This window comes from Elgaria multicarinata, chromosome 4 (genome assembly GCF_023053635.1).
Source record: "Elgaria multicarinata webbii isolate HBS135686 ecotype San Diego chromosome 4, rElgMul1.1.pri, whole genome shotgun sequence".
Taxonomy (NCBI): domain Eukaryota; kingdom Metazoa; phylum Chordata; class Lepidosauria; order Squamata; family Anguidae; genus Elgaria; species Elgaria multicarinata.
In genome coordinates, this window is record NC_086174.1 from 40,604,076 (window position 1) to 40,630,377 (window position 26,302).

Here is a 26,302-nt window from a genome sequence, read left to right on the forward strand (position 1 = left end):
TGCTGATTAAATGCTTGAGCATGCTATCATCCCATCCCATTGTATTTACAGTTCTTCTTTGGTTGCATGATGCAATCACTGTATCTGGGATAGCATTCAGGGCCTGCCACAGCTCAGAGCACATACTTTGTGAGCAGAAAGTGCCAGGTTCAGTCCCCAATATCACCAATTAGGGCTGGAAAAGATCTTTACTTGGACTTCTGGACAGCTGCTGCCAGTCATTGGAGAAACTATTGAGTCAGATCATCCAGTGAATGGTCTCATTTGGTGCAAAGCAGGTTCGCATAAGTCCAAACAGGATAACATTCTTAATACATCATTGGTGAAGAGCTAGAAGCAGGATGGGCCAAAATAATAAGACAAACACCAATAATAAAAACACGTGAATCCTTACATCATTTTATGCCAGAATTCTGAAGAATAGTGCTTGATCGCTCCAGCTTGATTGCATCTCTGGTTTGTTTATTGTGAACCCTGGCTGTTCTCTCCCCAGACAAGCCAGCATCATAAGCCATGGTTTGTTCTTGGATTATGATTCTCGCTTGTCTGGGAATAGACAATAAGCAAATGTGGACTACGTGACCTGTTGTTTAGTCACTCCTGCTTGTCCTGGGATCAGACCACATGCACCAGCATGTTGTCTTGTTCACAATAATCCTGAAGTCTTTAGAATTCTGGCATATTTTGACGTGCAAATGCAGCCCACCAGCGATTTCCTTGATGAGTTTATATCTCCCTCTGATGGCAGGCTCTGCGTGCACACAACAAAAACCTTTATTTTCCATAGCTGAAATGTAAAGGATGTTTCAAAATCAAAATTCCATGTGATAGTTATATAAGGAAATATGATAATGAGATGTCCCCTCCCCACATTAGAATTATTAGAACCTGAGATCTGCATAACTTTGCTTTTCTATCATTTTGTCTCCCTTGGTTTAGTATCCTGAAATAACTGCAGTCCAGCTGCAGAGGATTCTGAACAATGTGGCATGGACAAGTAAGTACGATCTGGACTATGAAAATCCTGTACGTTAAAATGAAGTATGCAGCATAGTGTAGGTTTTTCCCACCCCCACTATATAGCTCAGTCTCAAGGTTTTTCAAAAGAAATGCTCAAATTAAATCTCATAGAGATATTTTTAAGATGCTTAAACTGTTTAGAGATATTTTTTAAAGTTTCTCCTCTTTTTTGTTGATTATATCACACAGGCCAGGTACACATGTCTAAATTATTCTATTTCCATGCTATTAATTAGAATAGTCTACAATAATGTGAACAGAAGCACACTGCTGCAGTCTCTGCTCATCCCTTTCCCTTTACCCATTCCTACCTGGTTGACTCCCTCTCAGCATAGGGCAGCAAAAATCCCTCTTTTATTGAGAAAAGTTTCTGGCTTTCTGGTTAAGTTTTAATATTTTTTGCTGTTCAGACTTTACTGAGAGCTTTTCTCCATGAGGCATTTATTGTGTTCGTCATTCCCTACTCATGGTGGTTCATGGGTTCTTCAGATGACATCATCCTGTTTAGATGACATCGTGATCCTCTTAAAACATCTTTGGTGACCATCTTAATAAAAAGTTAAATTAAATGAATACTCAGCACTTTGGATTTATCGGTTGAAAAGTGGACCTTTTCCCTCTATTGACTGTTCTATTGACAAAAACATACAGCTTAAAAATGAACAACCACTCTCTTACCACAGTCACCGAGTAACCAATAAACAGGGTAGAAGAATCCTAATTCATAAATGGGTAAGACCTGAAACTGTTGAGGAAGTTAAATGAAATAAAAGCTTTTGTGGCACAGGTCCAAAGTAAACAAAAACAAGACAAAACCTTCATCTCTTTAAGGGTTGCCAGTCCTTTTAGTTTCCCCAAGAGTGAGGGTAGATGGCTATTTTATCTGTGCTTGAGTATCTTTCCAAAGTAACCCATCAGGCATTGGGAAATCTATAAGGAAACTAACCAGGCTGTGCAGCTCATCTTTTATTCTTCATAGGCAATCAATTTTAAGGCTTTCATTTCCAAACTTTACAGTGCATGATTCATATTTAATAAACAGGGCTATAATGAGATTAAAACATCGTCGGTTTCTGTAGAGAAGGGATCGGTGAGTTATGAGCCTGGCGCCTGCTCCATGGAAGTCTGCAGGCAATCTATAATCATGATTTGCAACGAGATGAGACTCTCTTTCTGTTTCATTTCTTGTCATTCGTGTATCGCTAGGAATGCTCGGCTCTGTGCTTTTGACTTGCCCATCTCTTCTGTCTCTGAGAGATGCAGAGAAAGGCAGCAGCTGAGGGGGCTGCAGGGGGGGGAGCGCAACACTGTCGGATTTATCCATATCCTTGTTCTCTTGCAGCCAGTAGAGTTACACAAGGGCCAAATCAAGCACACACACTCACAAAAGGAGGAAAGCGGCTTCTCCCAAGGTTATTCACGGGGCCGGCTTCAAGGGTAGGCATGGTCAGGCAGCTGCTGAGGGCCCACACTTCAGGAGGGGCCCATGCACAGGAGCCCCCTGGACTTGCTCCTCCTTTTCCCCTGCCTTGTTCACCTGCCTCTTGCTCTGGCCCAGAGAATGTTGGAGGTGAGAAGGAGGATCAGCGGGTGCCATTGATGACGTGCTCTCTCCCTGTCAAGCAAGCAAATGGTAGCAATGAACAGAAAGAGGATGAGGAGCAATAGCAGAGGAGGGCAATGCTGGTGAGAAGGTAGACTCACCGACGGAGGGAGACCAATGGACCTCAAAAACCTGGTCATTCGGACACCCTACTAAGCACACTTACTTGGAATTCAGTTTCACTGAAACCAGAGGGATTTAAGCGGTTGGCAGATATGTACTGTATGTATAAAAAGCAGTGGTCAATTTCCATTCTCCCCAATGTCTACCAGAAGAGCTTATACCAGCTTTCACCAACCTGCTGCCTTCCAGATGTGCTAGATTGCAACTCCCAGCATTCCCAACCAGCATGGGAATGCTGGGAGTTGCAGCCCAGCACATCTGGAGGGCTCTGAGTTGGGGGTGGCTGGTCTTTAATGCAATGTGCATTGTCTTGATAATATCCATACTTCTGATGAGAAGAAACATGGGGTTAACTCATACCAAATGTTAGCTTTGTAGAATGCCATCTCCACAGCTGTTCACCTGGAGAACATTTGTTGTTTTTCCAAATCCTTTAGCAGATCTTAATTATTGCTGATTTTCATTTATCTGCTGAGATGATAATGCTTGCTCATTTGGCACAGGATTACTAAGGCACATTAGTTAATTTGTGAATTGTTTTAGAATTTGTGCAAGCTACCATGGATATTAATGTAATGGGAAGGCAGGTTACTATTTTTAAATGAATCATAAATAAACAAACAAATAAAAATTCAGAATACTAGCATTAATTTCAGTGACTAAAGGTAACCAGATCTTAGGGCCTGTCTAGACAAGTTGGGATTGCCCAATTAGCAAATGCACGAATGGCTTTTAAAATGTAAATAGCAGGCATGGTAGGTCTGGGGAGGTGGGGTGGATTCTAACTTGGGACCTTGGCATGAGGAGTAAAGGAAGTTTAACACTTTGCTCCCTGCTGTGGTCCCTGATACTTGCATTGGGAGGAAAGCTCCCATTTGTACAAATGGGAGCCTTTCTTCCAAGGCAAATACTAGGCACAGGGCACTAAACTGGACTGGGACCAGGAAGGGCTAAAGGATTAAAGCCTCCATAGTCCCCACCACACTCGCTATTTACTTTTTCAAGGACATGCATGTGACTACTAACTGTGGAATGGCATCTTACTTTGTGGAGTCCTTAAACTGAGGCCTTAGCTAGACCTAAGGTTTATCCCAGGATCGTCCCAAGGTCATCCCTGTTCATGTAAATGACACACAGGATATCCCGGGAGCAGGCAGGGATGACCCCGGGACGATCCCAAGATAAACCGTAGGTCTAGCTAAGGCCTGAGTGAGAACTCATTCCAAACTTCTTTTTATTGCCATTCATTAATGAATAACCATGGCCTTTCTGCAGTAAAGGCTGGTGGCTTCATTGTCAGTGGGTGGTGATCCACTCTGGGCCTCAGTCACAACCATTGAGAACTTTAAAAAAGCTACCCAAGGTGTTTTGAATAGCTCCTGTAGAGTTCTGACTGAAACCTGGAGTAGATATAACTCCCCACTGACAACAGAGCCACCAGCCTCCTCTGTCTGTCTGCTCTCTCTCTCTCTCTCTCTCTCTCTCTCTCACACACACACACACACACACACACACACACACACACACCCCTCACATATTAGCTGATGTGTGAATAAGTGAGAGAGGGACTGTCCTGATGGCCCCGCTTACGATGCTGCACATGCATCCCACTCTGCCCCTCTGACTTTGGTGCATTGAGCAAAAGCCTGAAGGGGAGCGCATTCACATATATTCCTTCATGAATTTGGAATCCCTGATCAAATAGGGCTGCCTGTTGCATGGAGTGCAAAGCACTTTGGATGGCTCCTTTAGAGTTCTGACTGGTTCTGACTGGAACCCGGACCGGATCTATTGCCCCATTGTCATCGGAGCCACCAGCCTCCACTGATGATTCTCCTGCATATGCATTTGCTTTTGTCTTGCTGCTCTTCTTCGGTCACGCTTCTTTTATTTTCCAGGTCTTCAGAACTCCCCCTCAGGGCTGAGATTTAGCTTGGATGCCTGCCGGTGTATTCTGGCCCTCCTAGATGTATCCTCCCTTCTGCGTTTCACTCTGTCAGTTCGATACACAAATGCTTGACCCATATTATTATACCAAAGAACATGTTTTTTTGTGTGGTCCTTTTCTTTAATTATTTCCCAATGCTAAGTAATAAAAAAATAAGCTCATTTGGATTTTTGGAAAGTAAAATAAAGTCAGGGAATGCATGGCCTCTAAGATCAGGGCAGGATCTACACTACAGCTTTAAAACAGTTGGTCTTGACAACTGTTGGGGCCCAGGACACACTCCAGATACAGTTTTCAAACCGTTTTCAAAGTGTCATATCCTGATTGGTGTAGATCTGGCCCAGGTGTGTGTGTGTGATTGTGATTTCCCAGGAGATCTCCCTTCCAGGCCCTGACCAAAGTCAAACTGGGGCAGGATCTACACTACTGCTTTGCAGCAGCTTATAACAGTAATGAGAACTGTTGGGGCCCAGGACACATGCCATATACCATTTTCAAACTGCTTTGAATCATAGAATCATAGAATAGAATCATAGAATCATAGAATAGCAGAGTTGGAAGGGGCCTACAAGGCCATCGAGTCCAACCTGTTTATATCCTGTTTGGTGTAGATCAGGCCTTAGCTTAAGCAAAGTTGTGGCACCATATTCCTTCAGCCCAGCCCCTGAGACCACACTGGTGATAACTCTCTCCTCCTAAATAGCCTACAAGTTGCTCCTGAGTCCAACCAAATATTTTTACTTGCTTCACTTTTATATCTGGTTCACATTCACATTTCCTGAAACATTGGGCTTCTCTACATTAAAAAAAATAATTTGCGCTGCCTTATTGTGGCTGTCTGCATCCACGTTCGTTCTTGGATGTGATCAGCAGCATTACATGGGCGGCCACATAGTTTGACACCGAGTACTTCCTGCTCCTTGTGCTCAATTGACTTAACTGAGACAGTGCCATCTGGTGGCATAATTATAGCTCGACGCTGAGATTACACGCTGGGAGATTTCCCGGATATTCTCACATTATCTCTGAGTTTTTTAAACCCACAATTTCCAGGGGACAATACGGGAGGGGTCCTCAATGCTGATGACATCGTGAAATGATCCTGCAGACTTTGTGAGTGGCCAATCACGAGTGTGCTGTAAATTGTTTAGAGAAGCTCATAAAGTCTCAGCCTAGCAGCCTAGCTATGAGGAATGGTGTCCTCACTATTGGGCAAGAGGGAAAGGAGGCTCCCTGTGGGGGTGTGGGGGTGTACGGACACACATGTGCATTCCTAATTGTATCTAAAGTATGCCGGGCAAGATGGCTCTGACCAGGATTGATGAGCCAGGATGTCTCTGTGTAACCGAGTCACCCTTATAAGTAATTAATCTGAGTAAACAGCGTCTGTGTGCTTTTCCTCCCATGAATACTCAGTCTGTACTTTGCTTGTGAAGTGAAGGGGCAGGTTGTGCTCTCTTTGAAATTAATGAGAAAACGCTCATTGATTTTCTGAAAAGGAAGAACAGCCCCTGGGGCAGGGTTCAAAGGCCCTTGAAATCAATAGATGGCTTTGGCTTTGGAGGCATTGGATCCTGGGTTACGCTGTTAGTAGAAGTGCAAAAAGAAAGAGAAAGGGAGAAAGCCCCAGAGTCTGCTCTTCTTTTAATCCAAACAATCTGGCTTCACTGCTCTCGGCTTGGGCTAATCAAACCTTTTCCTGATTTGCTACTTCTCTCTCCCCCCCTCCACTTTGTTCTAATATTGTACACCTTGACAACACCATTCAGCTTAACAGTACTGGCACCCTAAGCATTCAAGAATTCAGATTGCTGTGGAAGAAGCTGCTTCTTTATCAGGTACAGAGGAATGTGTGTGTGGCTGTGGGTGTTAACACGGCAGACAAAAGGGGACAGAGTTGCAGTGGGCAAGAACCTCATGGCTTCCCCACCTTTGGTTTCAAAGCACCAGTGCTGGGGTTGACAGGCAACCACTATGGGCAATTGCTTAGTTCCAGGTAGGTCAAAGGAGAAGTGGGGAAAGGATAACAGCCATGCTGGTGGTACCAATTTGAAGGTGGTAGAAACCATGTGGGGGCAGAGAGGGGATGGGTATTGCCTCCTCCTTCCACTGCTGCACAGGGCTATTCTAAGGTCCTTCTCCTCAGCCCCTCACAGTTAAACTCAGACATATGTTTGACTGGAGATCCTTGGTGTCCTATAATTACCTCTGGTGAGTATTTGTGCCTGCAAGTGACCAGACAAGAATGCCATACTAATATTGGGTTTCGTTGTTGATTCCCTTCATCATTAGGCCATAATGGTTAATATAAGCCTAATGACTAATATAGGTTGGGCTAGTAGCTTTTGCGGACTTGCTTGGAAGGTTGTTCTCCATTTTGGGCTGAGTCACTTCCCCCAGGTGTCATTCTGCTTCTCCAGTGTGAACAGAATCACTGCACCCTTGTCATATGAATGAAGAAAGGGATGAGAGTGGTGCAAGCAGGACCAGCAGGGGTTGGTAAAGGGGTTGCTTGGACTACTCACAATGTTTGCCTCTGTTATGCTTTGGCTATTGGGTGGCATAGAAATGTAATGAACAAACAAACAAACAAAGATCCTGATTTAATTTTAATCTTTCTCCTGAAAATTTGGTGACAGGATGTTTTCCAGAAAAAGGATGTCCACCAAACAGGGACCTTGGATCAAGCAGAGTTGCGTGAAGCTGTGCAAGAAATAGGTAAGTAAAACTGAAGCTATTTTAGTAGCATTAGTAGTAGCATCCAATACCTGGATGTCAAGATCCATGATTGCCTCTTGAGTTGGATGTAGAGCTTGAGTTGGATGTTGCAAGGAAGCTTGCAATATCCACCCTATGAAACTCCTGAGCCCTTTAGCTCTTTCCCTTAGTGCTCCTATACTGGTCAAACATTATAGATGGTAAAGCATAAATGGAGGTTGTGGTGGTCATAGTAGCAGAGCATGTGTTCCTGGCTTAGAACAACCAGTGATATGATTCTTTAGGCAACTCTACCAGATAAGAGTTGTAGAAGGTTCTTTACAAGCTCAGCATCCAAAGGCAAAGTTATACAAAACAACAACAACAACCCTTGACTCAGTACCATTTTCAGTCTGGTTACGTTGAACCTCTGCCATGTTTTATGTACTGTCAATACAAAAACTACAGAGCAGATGAAGGTAAGAACTGAGCTATCCTGCAGCCCATGCTGCTTGATCTGTTGCATGTTACAGTTTCAGCTCAGTTCTGAGTCCTTGCGGTGGGGTTGTGGAGCCAGGGCTCATGGGAATGCTGTGCTGGGACTTTTTAAAAAAAAATTAGCAGGAATTTTGATGCCATCAGTCCTGGCTCAAGTTTCCCTGTTCCCTCTGAGCTGAGCTGCAATTCACACAGTAGCTGGGGGGAAATGGCTTTTCTCCCCAACAATATATTGCTCCCTCTGTTGTGGTTCCTCAGTCTTAAATGGCCAGTTAAGACCCATTAGCATTACAAAAGAGCTGCTTCATGGGTGGAGATGAAAACTGCTAAAGCTGTTTTGTTGATACGGATCAATGCTGCTGCCTGAATGTTTGGACTCTCCTTGGAGTCATGCCTATGGGACGGAGGTGATGAGTGTCTCTACTTCAAAAGGTAACACTACACCACGGATTCCAGGCTATACTAATGTGCCTTTGGCAATCCCATTGGACCTTGCATATCTTCGGGGGAACATCTGCCCTCATTAACTTGGGAAGCAGCTCTCTTTTCCCATTACAGACATTTGAAAAGTCATATGAGAAGAGCCTCAGTCAGCACCCACTTTGTGAGATCAGGCAGGGTGTAGAGCAGGGTGTGAATTCTTTCCTATTTTGTTCCAATAGTGAACCCAGTGTATTATGTGACACCAGCCCAAAAGAGGTTCAAAGGTGCTGCAGGACACAAGCTTTCATACAGGGCTACCATATTCCAGTTCCCCACATCCAGGCAACCTAATATTAGCATATTTGTTTGTTCCTGGCAATGACCATAAAACTGGGGCTAAAAGGTCCTGCATTTCCATCCTTCAGACCTCTGGACAGCCACATTTCAGTTTTTCACACAAAACCTCTAAAGGCACTTATTATTTAACAAAATAAAGGTGAAAAAGAACCGGTGTCCAGGAGTTTGCTTCATTGCACGAAGGGGTTATCCAGAACATATTGGCTACCCAGTCCTTATGTGCCAACCCACATGATGGGCACACCCCAATGGCTGACATATGATCAGCATCAGTCTGAAGAAGGCCTAGACAATCGCTCCTGTATGTGCAATTAGCATGTCGAGTATGTACATTAGCATCTAGGGGATGGGGCATATCACATGTTCTGGATAGCTCCTTTAGGCATTCAGAATCCATGGGCAGTGGTAAAGGAAGCCAGGTCTTGCAGGGCTACAGTGCTGGCACTTGTTTGATTAGCAGAGATGCTGATGCCATCTTCCACCCCACCTGCCACCCTGGTCAGAATTGCCTGTTCCCTCTGAGTTTAGCTGCAATCTTCACAGTAGCTGGAGACGGGTGAGGGAGAAAGTGAATTTCCCCAGCAACAATATATTGTTGTAAAGACTTTGGAGTGGCTTCATCTTGAAGGGGTCCATTGACCCATTAGCTTTTCCAAAGAACTGCTCATTGTGGGGATGAAAACTCCTAGAACTGGTTTGTTGATGACACAGCTCCCTGCATTTTTAGACTCTCCTTTTGGGGGCATGGCTATGGGGCATCATCATTATGAGTGGATGCCCTTCAAAATTCACCACTCCCATGCTCCCCATGGATATAAAATGCCTGAATAAGGCTAAAGTCCATGAAATATTATTTAGAATAGAACATCAGAAAATACTGTCAAACATGGGACTCTTTTATTTTAGTGTTTAGATAAAATAAGTTCAAGAGCTAGGCCAGCAATACAGCAAGCAGGATATAACACTTTGAAATCGTTTTGAAAATGGTATATGGAATGTGTTCTGGGCCCAAATAGTGGTGAAAACCATTTATAAACCATTATTAAGTAGTAGCGTAGATCCTGCCCTAGTGCAGTGGAGTAACAGACTGACCTGAGAATGAGAAGACCGCCCCCCTCAAATCTCATCTCTACCAGCTACACATCTTTTTCTCTCTTACAAAGAGAATAGTGTAGGAGTGGCATTCAGTTGGCTTCATCCCATGTCTCCACCATGGTCATGGCTGAAAGGCTGTAACCACCTGGGCTGATGAATTGGCACAGGTCCTTCCCAACCAACTGTTGTCATTTCACAATGGCCAGGCAGCATATAGGGGGAAAATACCCATTCAACTGGCCCCACATGGGAGGCAACACACATAGGACCAAACTATGCCATTAATAGTGTGATTGGCTCTTGTGTGCTCCCCCCCACCACTTAGCCGCTGTAGGAAGTCCAGTTCTGTATTTGGACAGAGGTGTGGAGGGAGAGAACCTTTAACCCTTCCCCCTCCCATTGTGACCCTTGTCCAGATCCTCCTTCCTTGCCAATGGTTGGTATTTGCATAGGAAGGGAAGTTCTTGTCTTGGAATTCACATCAACCTATACAGCAGCATCCCAGTTATCCACTCCTTGACTGCTCACATCTACTGTGTGTTAATCAGTCAAAATAACCCAATGCAAACAATAGTATGTCCACATGTCTGAATCTTCACACATCTTAGATATAATGAGATAAACTGGTGGTACCGTCCAAACAAAGACGACAGTGGTTATTTAAAATCTTAATTAACCTCTGCTGTTTGGATTTGATTTGTCCCACTGTTCCCCCCACCAATAAATTGAATCAGAAGATTAATTTCCCCTTGCAATGATTAAAAAATACATTTGATTAAAATGGCTGTAAGGTGTTTGTAGGGAATGCAGCTTTGTTGAATGAGATTAGTACTGTTCTTAATGATGCTGAAGTTGGAGTTTAATTAACTTTATTTAGTTTGAAATTAACAAATAAAAAGTATGAAAGTTACAGCTGAAAATTGTATACAAAAATAAATGAAATTAGAATTCATTAGAATTCACCATATGACAACAATTAACCAATCATAACTGAAAGCATAATGTAATTAAAAATACAGCATTTCAAGTATCAATTTAACAGACTTTGAATGATTAAATTAGGAAACACATTATTAATTGATTTCAGTGTGCTTCCACTGCAGATTCTGTTGCTCATCACTTAAAAGATGCTTACTTTCTAGTGATTCTCAGCATTTCAATTTTGTGTGCTCCATGGCAGTAATTTCTTAATTGGCGACATTCAAATTTCTATGTTGTACTAAGGGAGGTTAAGGCTGACTTCCAGATTATGGAGTTGTTATTCATTATTATCATCACCATCACCACTGCTACATTTGTATGAGGACTAGTGTGGTGTTGTGTAAAGGATGGGGAGACCAGGTACAAATCCCCATTAAGCTCAGGCTTTCAACTTCTTACTGACCATGTTGCTGTCCCTGTGTCAGCTCACTACTGGCATTATTTCCATGGGATGAGAACAATGCAGCAATGCAGACGGAAGGAAGTCAGAGAGCTACAGAGAGGCTTGCTGACCATTGTTTACAGCTTGTAAGGTTTTCTTAAAAGAATTGGGTTGTTTTTGGTTTTAAACTAGGTTCTCAACCACCTTGCCTGTAAACTAAGGTAAACCAATCCCCAACCTCCTGAAAATCTATTAGAAATTCTCCCACCTACCTTCCAAAGTACAGAAATTCTCTCTCCATTTTCACATGGGGAATATGGTTCTATGAAAACAGAGAGGGAATGCTGGCCCAGAATGAGATTGAAGAAGAACGGGCAGAAGGTAGATCGGAATCTACTGATAGATCCCTTGCAGTAGATGGGCAAGGGTTTGTTTATGGATTGATTGGATTCCTGTACTGCGTTTCTGAACCCTACCAAGGGTGTTTCCAAAAATGTCAACAAATAATAACCATAATCAAATAAAACCATATTAAAATATTAAAAACAACCTTTAAAAGCTATAACAACCAAGGGTTGCTTACTCCCAATAGTTTAACCATAGCATGTAAAATTGAAGGTTGAAATAAATTACCTCTGCCATGCCTGGCATTGTGAAATCACTTATCTCTGAGCCCCAGTGTTCCTCACCTGTAAAAATATGAGTATTAAATAGTTACCTTTGACCAGGCCTTCATGCAGCTCTACTGACCACTTCAAAACTTTGTGTTAGAATTGCTGATCTGTAGTCACTCCAATGATGGTATCTATAAAGAGTGTATGATTCATGGGATGAAATTGACCCTCCTTTTCTTCCTGCCCACTCTTTTGCACCTGGTTCTGATTAGGGGAATTCGGGGTTCTAGTAAAAGTCAAAGTAAATCCCATGAGCCCAAGTCTACCCACCCTTGAGATAGTGTATCAAACTTGACTGGGAGCCCTAGAGTCAAATTCTTGCTCAGATCCCTGGGATCCCTTGGTTCAGATCCCAGGGCTAGTCATTTATCATTCACGGCAGGACAAAGTATGTACATCATCCTATTTTTTTTCTTTGAAGAAGGCTGGGATGTAAACATGATTCTCAAATAATAATAATAATAATAATAATAATAATAATAATAATAATAATAATAATAATAATAATATTTCTTACCCACCTCTCTGATTGGATCGAGTCGGGGAACAACAGCAAGCATAAAATACATAAAATACTGATTAAAAACATAGTATACACTGTTAAAAAACATCCTAAAAGCATCCTAAATGAAGTCCTGCGCCATTTACATTGTGATTGTATATGGAAAGTCTGAACAGCAAGCCTAATTGTGTTCGGGGGCTTTCTTCTCTTTTTAAAGGAATCTCCCTCAGCGATGAACTCTGTAAACTGTTGGCAATCCGACATGGGAACCCTAGCCTGAAAATCACCTTTGAGAGCTTTGCCTGCTTCATGCTGCGTGTGGAACTCATGATGGGTGAGGAAGATGCCTTTGACAGACTCTCTCCCACGGGACCCAAAGCAAAATTGGGTTTCACTGCCAAGTCCTCTGTCTGCAATATATCAAGTGTCATTCTCTTGTCATGCAGACTCATTTAAAAGCAGAATTGAATAGTGATGGATGGAACCAACACTTTCATTTTCTCCCATGTTCATGTTTTTTTTAAACCTTAAGTTCTTTCTGCCCCGTTTATGAGGGCATTTGCCAATTTGGGCCAGTTCTTATCAACAGAATGAACCGAATGAAATTCTCACTCATCCCTAGAATAGAAACACGGATTCCACAGGCAACTGCTTCCTTCATATTGCTATTTCAAGAAAGCTGAAAGGATTTGGGAAGAATCATGGGAATAGCCGGCGTTTGGTAGATGAAAGTTTTATGATATTTTATTAGAAGCGTTGTACCCCACTGTGCTCTCCCCTGAAAAAGGTACCTTCGTGGCAACCATAATACAATACCTAACCATAAAAAAGCAGAAAACCCTAACTAAATGGGACAACAATTTCAACGGCAGTAAACTTGCACCATCAATAATAAAGCAAAGATAAGGCCAATGGTTGTATTGTACTCTAAGTAAACCTGTTGAAATGGCAGTGCTTCAGTTATGGACGCAAAGCAAGAAGGGGGAGGGAAGCTGAATCTCCCTGGTAGGCAGTTCTAGAGCCTGGGTGCCACCATGGAGGACTTCTATATACCCAACAATTGTCCCTCAAATTATGAATGGGAAATAAATCTGTTCACTTTGCGTTTTTATGTGAACTTACTTTTTTTGCACTATCCAAATCTGTGCATGAACTGGAACACAATTTAACATTGATATCCGCACTTTACCAAATTTTGAGATCAGAGTTCGCACATTTTAAAAAATGCATACAGGAAAAAATATAGTATAGAAAAGTGCACAAAAATGCATATATTGTAGAGAAGAGCGCACAAGAACGTTTGCCTTAGGAAAAACTGCCTACAGAAACTGCGTGTAATTTGAAACATGTGTGCAGAAATAGGACAGAATGAACTTAACTTTGGAAAAATAAGAAAATGAGAGAAATGAAAATTGACAGGTTCATTCATCCGATGTGACGAGGAGTCTGACGGTTGGAAGTCTTCTTTTCTGACACCAGAGCAAGTGTTTTCTGAAGCAGGAGCTCGAAGGGAGCAGGGAATGAACAGCCCATAGTCTCCAAGGAGTTCAAAATATAGTGGATGATGGGGTAGAATCCAGCTTTCAGCTGTGTTGGATAGGGTTGACAGCTTTTACCTGCTCAGGTTCTTCCAGAATGTTGTATGAGAAAACAGTATGTCCCAGGGTTCCATCTTTCTCTGGCTCCTGCTAGCCATAATGATGTATATACTCCGGCTGCCACCATGTTTACTGGCCCTGCTTCTCTGCCTTTAACAACAGCCCAACACACAACTTTAGTGAGTGGGGTTTTCCCTTCTCTTTACCTTTACCTTCACATCGGTCAAAGCTTCACCTGTTCAATACCTTTGTGCCATGTGCCAGGCTCTTGTTAAAGGCTTTGGAGCAAGGGGGGGGGGGGGGGAGAAGAAGAAGAAGAAGAAGAAGAAGAAGCATTTTTTTTTAAAAAAAAGACAGAATCCATTACATAGTTTATTTATCCTTTCAAGAATGAACATGACTATCAGTATTTAGGTCAGGTCCAGTGACAGTACCGGCCTTCTTGGGCAGTTGCCAGCTCCCCTGAACCTCCTTAAAAAAATTGTCCCAAATCTCTAAAAAGCACCAAGTGGCTGGGTCTAGCTATCCTTTACTTTCCCCACAATGGCCCTGATGCAACAGTGCTACAGGGTATTGCAGGAAGTTAGTGGTGCGACTGCCCAATTTTGCCTGTCACTGCTGAGGAACCTCATCATGGGCCCCTGATGAAGGAAGGCACATTACTCAATGCCCCCTCAAGCCAGGAGCTGGGCCCCGCCTTAGGTTTGCCAGAATGGGGATCATGGGTCTTACCTTTTCTTTGTGAATTATCAAATCAATTCCCCTCATTTCTTTCTTTTACAGAGGCATTTCATAATATGAGTAAAGATGGCAAAGGGATATATCTTCGAGAGTCTGAGGTAAGGACACCTTGACTGCCATTTTTTGGGTAGAAAGGCTGAGTACAGATCAAATCAATCAATCAATCAATATTTTCCATAGCACAGTTCCACCTGTTAAGTGGAACAGAGTTCATTTTTTTCCTAAAGTCTTTAGGGGTGGAAGATTGAAATCCTGAATGTATTTGGATGAGGGTTCTCACATAACGCTCCATCCAATGAGCATTTTATTGCACACTTGTTACAGGGCACTCATGGAGTTTGCTTAGGTCCCTCACATGATGTCATCTGCCTCCCACGCGCCATCCACCCTTTCTGGCCTTCTTTGCGCGACAAAAAAACCCTCATTAAGTCCAATGTGTTTTTTTTAAAACTCAGAATTGCTGCTCTCTCCTGCTGTGTGCAGGAGAAGCAGCACCATTAGAACAGTGGACTCAATGGGCCTTGTGTTCGTTGTGTACTTCCTCTTTTGGAAAGAGGAAGTAACTGAGGAACAAAAACATGGGCAGAGAGGTGAAGATAATGCATTTTACCTTGTTATTTTGCAGTGGATGATGATGACTCTCTATTCATGAAGGAAAGCAAGGAGAAGAGTTGAAAGAAACTACCTGGAATTTCATACGGACATGAGGGAGCATTTGCTTTTCAACTTTCTGCATAGAGTGGCCAACATTTTGAGGCCAGCCTTTCCATTCTTATAGACTTTGGAGAAGTTTCATTTGTTATGAGTTGTTCCACTGTTGACTTGTAGGATTGCTGTTGGATCCAGCATAGGCTATATAAATGTCCAGAAATCATAAGATCATACTCTTAACAAATTGGTTGATCTTCTTCAAAGAGATTTCTTAAATACGTGCATCCCTTCCAAAAGTAAATCTGGGTTATGTACCAACCATTTGGTGAAAATACAGACTGTGTTGTTAAGTCATGTATCATTTCAAATCTTTGGTGGGAACCAGCTGTTGAATCAGGACGGACATAGTTATAGCTTCACTAAAGGAACAAGAAAGTGAACAGGCACAAAATGCCCTAAAAGAACTAGCACCAACTTATTTCATGAGCTGCCTTCTCCCACCTGACCTGCTCTCATCTCATCATTGTGGGAGATCAGAGAAGCATCTACAAGAAATGGGGCCTTTTTGTGCTAGTGCCAAAGCTATGACATATCTTCCCTGTAGAGATCTGCTGGTTTTTCTCTGTGTTTTTTAAAAATCTATTTAAAAGCTTTTTTAAAAACCCACACGATTTTAATATCTAGTTGATCTTCTGTTTTATGGACTGCTGCTTTTAAACTGATAGGGTTGTATTGCTCCATTTAGTTGTTTAGGCTGAAATCTTATGCATGTTTAAACAGACGTAAGTCCTACAACTCCCAGCATTCCCCAGCCAACCATGCTGTCTTGGAGATGCTGGGAATTGTATGACTTATCAGACAGGGGATAGGTAATGAAAGAAGGTATGCAACAATCTGTCTAAACATGCATAGGATTGCACCCTTAAATAGCATTTTAACATTTTAAATATTTTTGTTTGTGTGCTTTTTAAAATGATTTTTATGATTTTGATTATGATTGTATTTATTACTTTTGTAAGCCACTTCGAGTACTTTTAGTAGAAAAGTGGGATAATTCATAACATTAATGATAGCCTTACAATGGTTGGTGAAATCCTCTGCATTGCCAAGAGTAGGATTCAAGCAACATTGTAGAACATTATGGAATGTCTTCCCCAGGCATCCCACAATGCCCCTTTCCCTTCATTTTCATTAGGTGTGCTACCCAAATCCCTTTCTGTTTGATCTAGCATTTGGAACTGGAGTTAAGTAGCTGGACTACTTAGGTGTATAGTATTTTATTTATTGCTGTTTTTAATTAACTAAGACTGAAATGGTATGTCTGCTTTCATAGGTGCATGTGCCATTGATCTCAGTGGGGATTATTATTATTATTTTACCAAGAAGCTCCACTTCTCACCTAGAAATTCGTCACTCTGCCTGCCTTACTATTAGCTGGCCTTGATAACACGGCACAGGTGGGAGTGGGTGGGGATGTGTGCCGCAGCACATTGCCATTGCCAGCTACCCATTAAAAAGGGGGTTTGAAGCCCATGTGGGGAGACCAGGGAGGAGTAAGTCTGTTGGACAGCTCAGGCTGTGTCACTCCAGACCAAAAGCCAACCCACTGAAGGAGTGTAATGTGCGGATGTTCCTCCCTGGGAGATTCAGTTTCTTCTATTTGCCCCATTAGCCTATTGGTCATTTGAATCGATTAATAAAGTCATTTTGTTCACAACTGGGTTTGTGTCATGTAATTGGGAGGTGTCTGGCCAAGCCCTATGGGAGGGGATTACTCCACACATGGCTTGACCACTAAGAGACACTACCCAGAATAGGAGATCTGAATTATAAAAGGATGGTGAATAAAGACACCCCCACCCACCCCCAGGAAGAAAAGCTGTTACAGGACTTATGTTTGAAATGGCAGAAATGGTCAGACGATCTGCAGACTGACACTTTGTGTTCCTTCCCAACAAACAAACGTCAGTAGTCCTACAGATCTCTGTGGAGGCCAGTGATGAAATTGCCATTTCACTGCACGTGTCTAATCAGCTGCAGGATCAGGGCCTAACAATTGAATGGCTGACAGGCTATGCAGCTGCGACTATGATGAAGCGAAATCCTTCACCACTACATAAGGATTTTAAAAAGCAGCATGAGAAGTAGCAGGAATGGAAGGAGAGTGGCTAAAAAATCCTGTACCCGGTACCTTCATTGGGTTCGGAATTCCTTCTGCAAGACTGATTTTTCATTTCATTTATTACATTTCTATACAGCCTAATAGCCAAAGCCCTCTGGGTGGCTTACAAACATTAAAGACCTTAAAAACACATTATACATAGTATGAAACCACATGCATACAAACATATAAAAAGACAACACACACACACAATTTTAAACTATCCACAATAGGAAAAATGCAGGACCTGACATTTCATTGCAGTTGAATACCCTTTTTTAAAATATTGCACAGGTGTGAGGGAAGTCCCATTGGGAAATGGCTGTAGCCAAGGTTATACACTGTACTGTGCTCGCACTGTTTTTATGTATCAGATTTTATATGTATTTATACACTATGTCCTTTTAACACCACACATTGCAATTGTAGCAATATTATGTAACTATTGATTAGTTACTCACCAGACAGAATCTGTCTTTGCTGTACATCAAAAGGGTTTTTAACAATGCTAAACAGCACTGAGCTGTGCGACTCCGTGTTTTGAAATTGTAAAGAGGTGTTTTGCTGGAATCATTTTGCCTAAATGCAAACCCCATTCTGTGGATCACAATAAAAATCTCTTGGCAATGGTATTTGCTTGGACATTTTTGAAGCATTGCTCTATCCAACAGAAGAACACTTCTGTAATTCTGAAGATATAGCTCCTCATTTTCAATGCATACAGCAGAAAACAATATAAAAGATTTCTGAAAGATGCATTCAGTTGCATCCAGAGGTATTCTCATGAGGTCACTTGCCTTTCACTGGGTACTGTTGCAAAAACTCATGAACAGAAAGAAGTGGAAGTATGTAATTATGGCAGCACTAGTAAAATGGATGGGATGCCTTTCATAGAAAGACTAGACTGATGTGGACAGGAGACTGGGAAAGCAGAATATGACAACACAAAGCAAATCTGTGACATAGCCTAGAAACAAGGGGTTATTCAAGGACATACTCAAAAAGTTCTTGCATTACAAAAGGGTAGACCATGTATATAATAGCTTCTGAGATACAGTAAAATTTAAAATTTTCTGAGAAATTTGGAAGGGATGTAAAACCTCTTGCATAGTGATCCATCAGTATTAAAATTACTTTGTATGTTATGCTCAACTAAAATAAGTTATACAACTGTGTATGAAGCTTTTCTTAAGGTGGCTTAGAGCAAAATGGTTGGAAGTGCATCATGATTGGTGACCAAGAACCTCCCCTCTAGGCACTGAAGCTGCTTCAAGACAATCAGGCCACTATGTGTCCTGCAATTATAGTGCACAATCCACAGTACGACGAGAAGCATCTGTTTTAATAGGGATTGTAGTTATTTCAGAGAGAGAGAGAGAGAGAGAGAGAGAGAGAGAGAGAGAGAGAGAGAGAGAAGGTATTACCAGAAATGTCAAACAAAGTGTACTCATCTTGTGCAATGTGCAAATTATGGAACCTTCAGGGAAAAAATGTAAAAAAATGTTCCCAGAACTTGGGGGGAGAGCCAGACACACCACAGAACTCTGTTGAGAAACCCCCCCCCCATGTTTCCCAGTGATGGACATCCCTAACTAGAGGATGGCCTCTGCTAACTTATTCATCCTGACTCACCTGTGTCCCATGCTGAAATCCCTGGTTTCTCAAGTTAAAAGAATTTCAGGTAAGAGGGCTGGGGAAGTCTTCTGCCTTAGGACATGGAGACCTTCTCCCCACCAGAGTACATAGCGCAGGGCTGGATGTTCCAATGGTGTGACTCGTCATAAAGCCTCTTCCTTTAAGATGTCCCTGTTTCGAAACATCACCTCAGCCATCTACTCACTAGATAGGTAGGCTTTGGCAAGTGATATCACCTTGGCCCTGTCTCATCCATCATAGGGGGATGGAGAGTGAGATGCTGACCTTTCAAGAGTGATGCAAAGGGAAGAAAAGAAAGAACTCCTCTGGCTTTGGGTTTATTATGTTCTCTGCTGTTGGAAGATTTTATAAGTGATTTGTCTTGCCTTGCACTATGGGAAATTGTTTTATTTTTGTTTTGTTTGTTTGCTTGTTTTTTGCTTTCGTTTAACAGCTGGCTCTTGTCACCAGAGTTCATTCAAACAAGCTTCTGTCCCAAGTCCTCTCCATATACCATTATTATTATTATTGTTGTTGTTATTTTCCACAGATATTTTTCCCCATAAGATATGCCATGAGTAGAGAAGGGCTGATTTTCTTACTGAGCAGGTTTTGCAAAATGAAATGCTAAAAGAAAAGACGGAAAAAGAACAAAAGTTGGCTCCCGTTGCTTTGCCTTCCTGATATGTCTCACACTGGATTGCACCTGAAAAGGAACCTTGCCAAGCTTGAAGTTCAATTTATCAGCACAGTCAAGATTGATTTGTTACACCACCAATGCCGAGGAAATGAATGTCTCCATTCTGTTCCCATCCAATCCCAACCGATCTTTCTTTTCCTCAGGTTACCTGTGTAATGTAAGAAGCTGACATTCCTCAGATAAAAACAGGGGGAGGGGGAAACCTCTTGCAAAATACAAATTAACTGCCTTTATCCAACAGAGACAGTACAAGAAATTAATGCTGGTTGGAATGTGAAGCAAAGCTCTGGTTTTACATACACGGTGGTGGTACATGAGGTAGCTGCAGTGACTTGATATGGGGAGGGGGGAAATGGTGAAAGTACTTCAAGGGGCATAATTTGAACTAAAGCAGTTATATTGAAACTAAACCCGTTTGTTTTAATATTTTATTCAGACAGACCTTTGGCCTGACTTATATAAATTTGCCATTTGTTCAAATGCCTTTCTTCTTTTTTTCCTTTTTTTTTTTTAAAGAAAAAGATTTATTGGTTTTATTGATGTTTTATTTTATTTATAAATAAATAAAATACCTGCCTGTTTTAATATTTTGGTTCTTTCCTTTGGGCTTTTGCTGTTGTTGGACTCCTTGAGTGACATTTGATGGAAAGGCAGCATGAAAGGCTGTCCTCCATTTTTAATTTACGTTAGCTTTTGCATATTATGAGGTTAAATCCTTTGTGTATTTGTGCTGGTCAGTTTCAGCCAACAGTTTAATTAGAATGTAGACATAGGTGTGTGCCAGGAGTGTGCCAGGTGTGCCCAGGCACCCTAACGTCTCAAGCAATAAGTGCTGAATTGGGGGGGTCATTGAGTAGGGATCCAGAGGGTTATCCAGATGCAGCAGGAATGGCCCTCTGGCTCCCTCTGGCGACCCCACTGCCACCGTGTGCTGTTGCTCCCAGCAGCAGGAATGAAATGGAATCACTCTGCCGAGAGCCTCAATACTGAGAGCCATGCTTCAAAGAGGCCAGGAACAACAGCTGTGAAGGCTAATATCACCTCTTAAGACCTTCATCTGGCCAATGTCACTACAAACCACACCAATGATGGGGCTTCAGGGGCATCTTCTCACTCACACACCCCGCACCTGTAATGACCCTCCCATGGTCAGGCAAGCTGAGTGCGGAGTAGGGCATCAATGTCTACAGTGTTTAATAAATAAATGAATAAAAATATTATCCTTTATTATAGAGCTTCAGTTATTGGGCGGTATAAAAATGTAATAAATAAAATAAATATAAAATAAATAAATATTCAATAAATATTCACCTTAAAAAAATTCCCTGGTGCACACCCTAATGAAATGTGCTGCACATGCCTATGAATGTAGAAGTAAGGAAGTTTGCCAGGAAGCCAAGTGAGTATGGAGTTTGGAGGAGGTTCAACAGAAAGTCAGGGGATGGGGAGAGTTGCAAGAGGTAAAACAGAAGTTCAGAGGAAGAACTGAGGAAATAGAAATTGAGGTTGCATAAATTAACAAGAAACTATGCTCCTGATTGGTTGGTGTTGGGGAGGGGGGAAAATAACTACTTTTAAGATATAAAAGTCTATGGCAGAAAGGACGAAAGAGGAGAGAAAAGGGGAGGAGGAGGAGCGGTCGTGGCGGCAGCAGCCCAGCCAAAGTCCCAGAAGAAAGATTTATTTATTTATTTATATAGCACCATCAAGGTACATGGTGCTGTACATAGTAAAAGAATAAAACAGCAACACCCTGCCACATAGGCTTACATTCTAGAGCTGCTGGAACTGAAAAACTGAACGAGTGCTTGACTGATGACAGGAAGATGATACAAAATTGGGACACTGGTAAGCTTGATGTACATTCTTATTACCCTGTTGCTCATCGGATGTTACTCATCTATTCATTTAGATTTTATAACTTTCTGTTCTCTTTTTCTCTTTTCTTTATATCAAGGGGGATGTTAATGATTACTGTATATTGATATCAAGTATATTGATATCAAGTTTCATGATATGAATTCTCCCCTTTTGCTTTTGCTGTTGTTGTTGTTACCATTGTGTGGCAAATAAAAAGATAAAAAACAGAACATTTAAAGCCCTTCTCCGAGTGCCTCCTCTGAGGACTGCTCAGAGGATGGCAACAAAGGAGAAGGCCTTCTCAGTGGTGCCCCCCCCCCAATTATGGAATACTCTCCCCACTAAGATCCATCCTGCATCAACATTGTCATCTTTTCAGTGTGAGGATAAGATAACAGGCGTTTCACAGCATATGATGGGAGATTTATATCGATTGTTTTTATCATGTCCAGTATCTTATTGTAACTGCACTTCAGCTGTTTTAAATTGCTTTTAAATTTTGTATGTTAAAGGTTTTATATTATGTTTTTATTATCTTGTGTTTGTGGCTTTTTTGTTTTTGAGAACCAGCCAGAGAGTTTTTGGTATTGGCTGGTATAGTAATCATCATCATCATCATCATCAATTACAAATTAAAAATGAACCACCGAGTTCTTTGAGGTACTGGATATTGCACCAGACATCATGTTTCATAAAATATATAACCATTGCTGTACTAGGGATGATTCTGCTGCTCAGCTATAAATCCAATCCTCAGCTTTATGAGACCTTGCTTTTAGAAACTGACCCTTAAATAGGTCCTCTGAAAAGACAGATGTAAGACAGAATAAGGCCTTCAAAAACACAAGTGGCCTTTGCCTCCAGTGGCTGATAAGGAAGGAAGGAGATGCTTCTAGCCATTCCTCATTAATTCTAGAGATGGTAATAGGTGTCTTTCCTAAAATAACTCACAGAAAATGAGTTCTCTTCCCCGAAATTCATCTTCACACTCATTAGTATTTGCTGTGGTTCTGTAGAACTGGGTCTCAAATGTGAGGAAGTGGAAATTAAAATGTTTGGATTAATTCTCTTTTCGTCCTTGGTTGAAAGGTGCCATGGCTGATACATCTCTCTGAATCAAATAGCAGCTGATGGAGAGACCTCTGCCCATGATCCTAGGGAGTGACTGCCAGTTAGAACAAACCATTCTGGGCTAGATGGACTCAAAAATCTAACAGCTTGCTATGTTCCTAAGAAAGAATTTAGAGGAGAGCACTAAAGATGGTCAGTGGAATAGAAAACAAGTCCTATGAAGAAGGGAAACCAGATACGTTTGTTCTGGAGAAGAGAAGACTGAGGAGGGGATATGAATCATAGCACTCTTCAAAAACCTAAAGAGCCTTTGAAGCTAGAGAAAGGTGGTGAATTGTTCTCAGAGAAGGGCAGGACTGCATCAAATGGGCTTAAGAAGACAGGAGATTTTGGTTGAACATCAGGAGAAACAGTTTGGTGGTAATAACAGTCTGATATAGGATCCAGTTCCCTAGAGGAATGTTCCCCAGCCTGGTGCCCTCCATATGTGTTGGCCTGGAACTCCCATGATCCTCTTCCAGCAGGGTCATTTTTCAGTCCCTACTGCCTCCAGAGCACCAATGGAAGAGGGGTGATGGCAGCAGAACTTTCCACCATTCAAATGAGGGTGATTCCAACAGCAGGCCGCCTCCTTCACAGAGAGACTTCTCCTCCTATGGCCCCTGAGAAGCCTTTAGATTGTACCTTTAAAAGATTTATACTCCACTATTCAGCATTACTTTACATGAACAGAAGAAGGGCCATGGCTCAGTAGTAGAGCACATGCTTTGTAAGCAAGGGTCCAAGGTCCAATTCCTGGTGTCTCCAGTCAAACAGGTCAGATAGCAAGAAATGATAGGGGAAGGCCAGGTCCAGTACTGGGCTAAGAAGACCAGTGGTCTGTTTCAGTATAAGTCAGCTTCATAGTGAGCACTGACCATTGCATGCTAAATAGAAAACCAAACACGAAGAATCAGCTGCTGTCTGGATGCGCACAATCACTTATGCAGAATGTGAATAGCAAGTTTGGGAAATCCAAGCTAGGAGGGCAGTCAAGCTTTGTGACCAGAGCAAAGTAACCTGTAAGTACTAAAATCTAGATGGTACTGGTGGTTTCAGAGGAACCCCTAGATCTAACATCATTTGGCCCACCTGGTATACCCCAATGTACAAAAGGTGTTGCATTAAGCAGGTAGAAAGTCAGGAAATGTTATGTCCTATTTGTTAACATGGAGCACTTAATTTTACTGTGGAAACAAATCCTATTGAAAAATCACTTGGAGATAAAGCAACAGAGATTGTGTTTTTTTTAAAGGATGAAAGCTACAATGAGGTTGGAGAGCTATAGCCAGCAAAAGAACAAATGAGATTTTCCAAATCTCAATAATCAGCAAGATGCAAATTGGATAGAGACTGTGAATGCTTCTTTCCCTTCCTTTCTCCCAAATCTACACAACTTAATTAGAAAAAGGCATGCAGAGCACTTTAAAAATGTGAGAGGCCATCTCTGCATTTTTACATATGGTTTAGTTCTAGGTCTTTAGACTAATTTTTTTTTTATAAACAAATAACACATTCATTTCCATGAATAGTCCACATTTCTAATGCAAATCATCCTCCCTGGTGCTGCTCTACAGAGAATAATGTTCCATATAATTACCACACATATTTACCAAATACATTTACTCACACTAGCTTGGAGTTCATAAAAATATTTTGCAGAAAACAGGCCTACCGAGAGAGCTCAAGCTGCAACTCCTGTGATTTGGGGCATCTTTGCACGTACAGTTTGGACTTATTTTCTCCCAGATAGGTGCACCTGCCCTCTATGTCAAGAGGCATATCTCTGAAGAGAAGTACCATACTGCAAGAATACTGTATTGTCAACACCAAGCAGGCTGCATTTGAAGAGTGTATCGCAAAGGAGAGAAACACATTCTCAGGATGCAAAAAGAAGCCCGATGTATGTCAGCCTGTTTCTAAGGCATTCTTCAGGGGGTAGAAAGAAGGGTTTCTTCCAGCAAAAAGATTGTCTCCTTTATGCATCTACTGACAACTTATATTTCAAGAGTACCGTATTGTCAAAATCAAAAACAAGAGTATCATATTGTCAAAGCAAAAACAAGAGTACCGACTTGTCAAAAGCGGCCTTTCTTGCTGGCATTATAAAAGGAGACATATTACCAAAAGAAAGATGTGGTTTTCCTTCATTGTATATGATAGTTCATTTAAAATTAACCCACAAATCACTAAAATTTCTTTGCAAATAAAAGGAAAACGCGCACACAGACAAAAATATGTGCTCACACCAATATAGAGACATTAACTGCATATGTGTTATGTTAAATCAGTGATGTTGATGTTAACTGGGCAAATTTATTTATTTATTTATTTATTTATTTATTTATTTATTTATTAAATTTATATACTGCCCCATAGCTGAAGCTCTCTGGGCAATTTACAAAAGTTAAAAACAGTGAACATTAAAAGTATACAAAATTTAAAACCATCCAAAATATAAAAACAACAGTATAAAACAGTATCCATTTTAAGTCATCATTTGCAAGCAACTTTGGTCTAAGTTTTAAAATGGTACTTAAAACTATTACAGCCTTCTCAATAATGTTAACATTGCTCCCCTTCAGACATATTGGAAGTAATACCACATCTGAACAACCAGGATAGGAGGCCAAAATGGGCTGAATCAATTTTGCTCCTGCCGTTTAATGAAAGTTACAATAAAACATCATATGTGTCAGTGTTTCAATATCCCAGATATTCGGTATATACAAAACTCTGAGGAAAAATTCTGCTGTGAGGTTTCTCTCCCTGAGACATGACTTCCACAGAAAATGGTGGCAAATATTGGCTACTCCCATTTATCTTAGCGTTCTCACACAATTATCAATTTTGAGGGCATTTTGTCAGGGGTCATTTTTCCCTAGTGAAAGATGTCATTTTCGGGAACACAAATTGTATCCAAACTGAATGGCATTCCCCTTCGAAACAGATCACAATGAACTTGGTATCCCCCCTGCCCAACTCCCTTGACAAAATTGCAGGAGGATTTCAATGGGCGTCACCCAATGGATTACCTTCTTTAAAGTGGCTAAAACATTCCTCTAGGGAACTGGAAGAGATATATAATTAGATTATATAATTAGACATCAGGAAAAACTTCCTGACTGTTAGAGCAGTGCGACGGTGGAATCAGTTACCTAGGGAGGTTGTGGGCTCTCCCACACTAGAGGCATTCAAGAGGCAGCTGGACAACCATCTGTCAGGGATGCTTTAGGGTGGATTCCTGCATTGAGCAGGGGGTTGGACTCGATGGCCTTGTAGGCCCCTTCCAACTCTGCTATTCTATGATTCTATGTATAGTGCATTCCATCCAAAACAAACGGAATGTCACTGTGAACTACCCCGATGGTGGGCCTTCTCTGTAGTAGCACTCACTATCTGGAAAACCCTTCCTTGTGTAGTTTGGGAGGCAGAAAATGTGATATCTTTTAAATGCCTCCTGAAAACATACATGTTCACTGTTGGTTTCCTTGGACTGTGATTGTAGGTATATTAATTAAGCTGCTCCATTTTATTGTTTAT

At 41.6% G+C, this 26,302-nt stretch overlaps 1 protein-coding gene across 1 annotated transcript in view; it reads left to right on the forward strand.

Annotated features, from left to right (window-relative positions):
- LOC134398147 (calpain-14-like) overlaps positions 1-15,423 on the forward strand; it is a 46,882-nt gene extending 31,459 nt beyond the window's left edge. The window contains exons 15-21 of the mRNA XM_063125392.1: positions 940-997; positions 4,645-4,715; positions 6,464-6,532; positions 7,334-7,412; positions 12,521-12,637; positions 14,685-14,740; positions 15,268-15,423. Coding sequence (XP_062981462.1) covers positions 940-997; positions 4,645-4,715; positions 6,464-6,532; positions 7,334-7,412; positions 12,521-12,637; positions 14,685-14,740; positions 15,268-15,294 — 477 coding nt within the window. The 3' untranslated portion in view covers positions 15,295-15,423. The remainder of the gene's footprint in view (positions 1-939; positions 998-4,644; positions 4,716-6,463; positions 6,533-7,333; positions 7,413-12,520; positions 12,638-14,684; positions 14,741-15,267) is intronic.
- Positions 15,424-26,302: the final 10,879 nt, after the last annotated feature.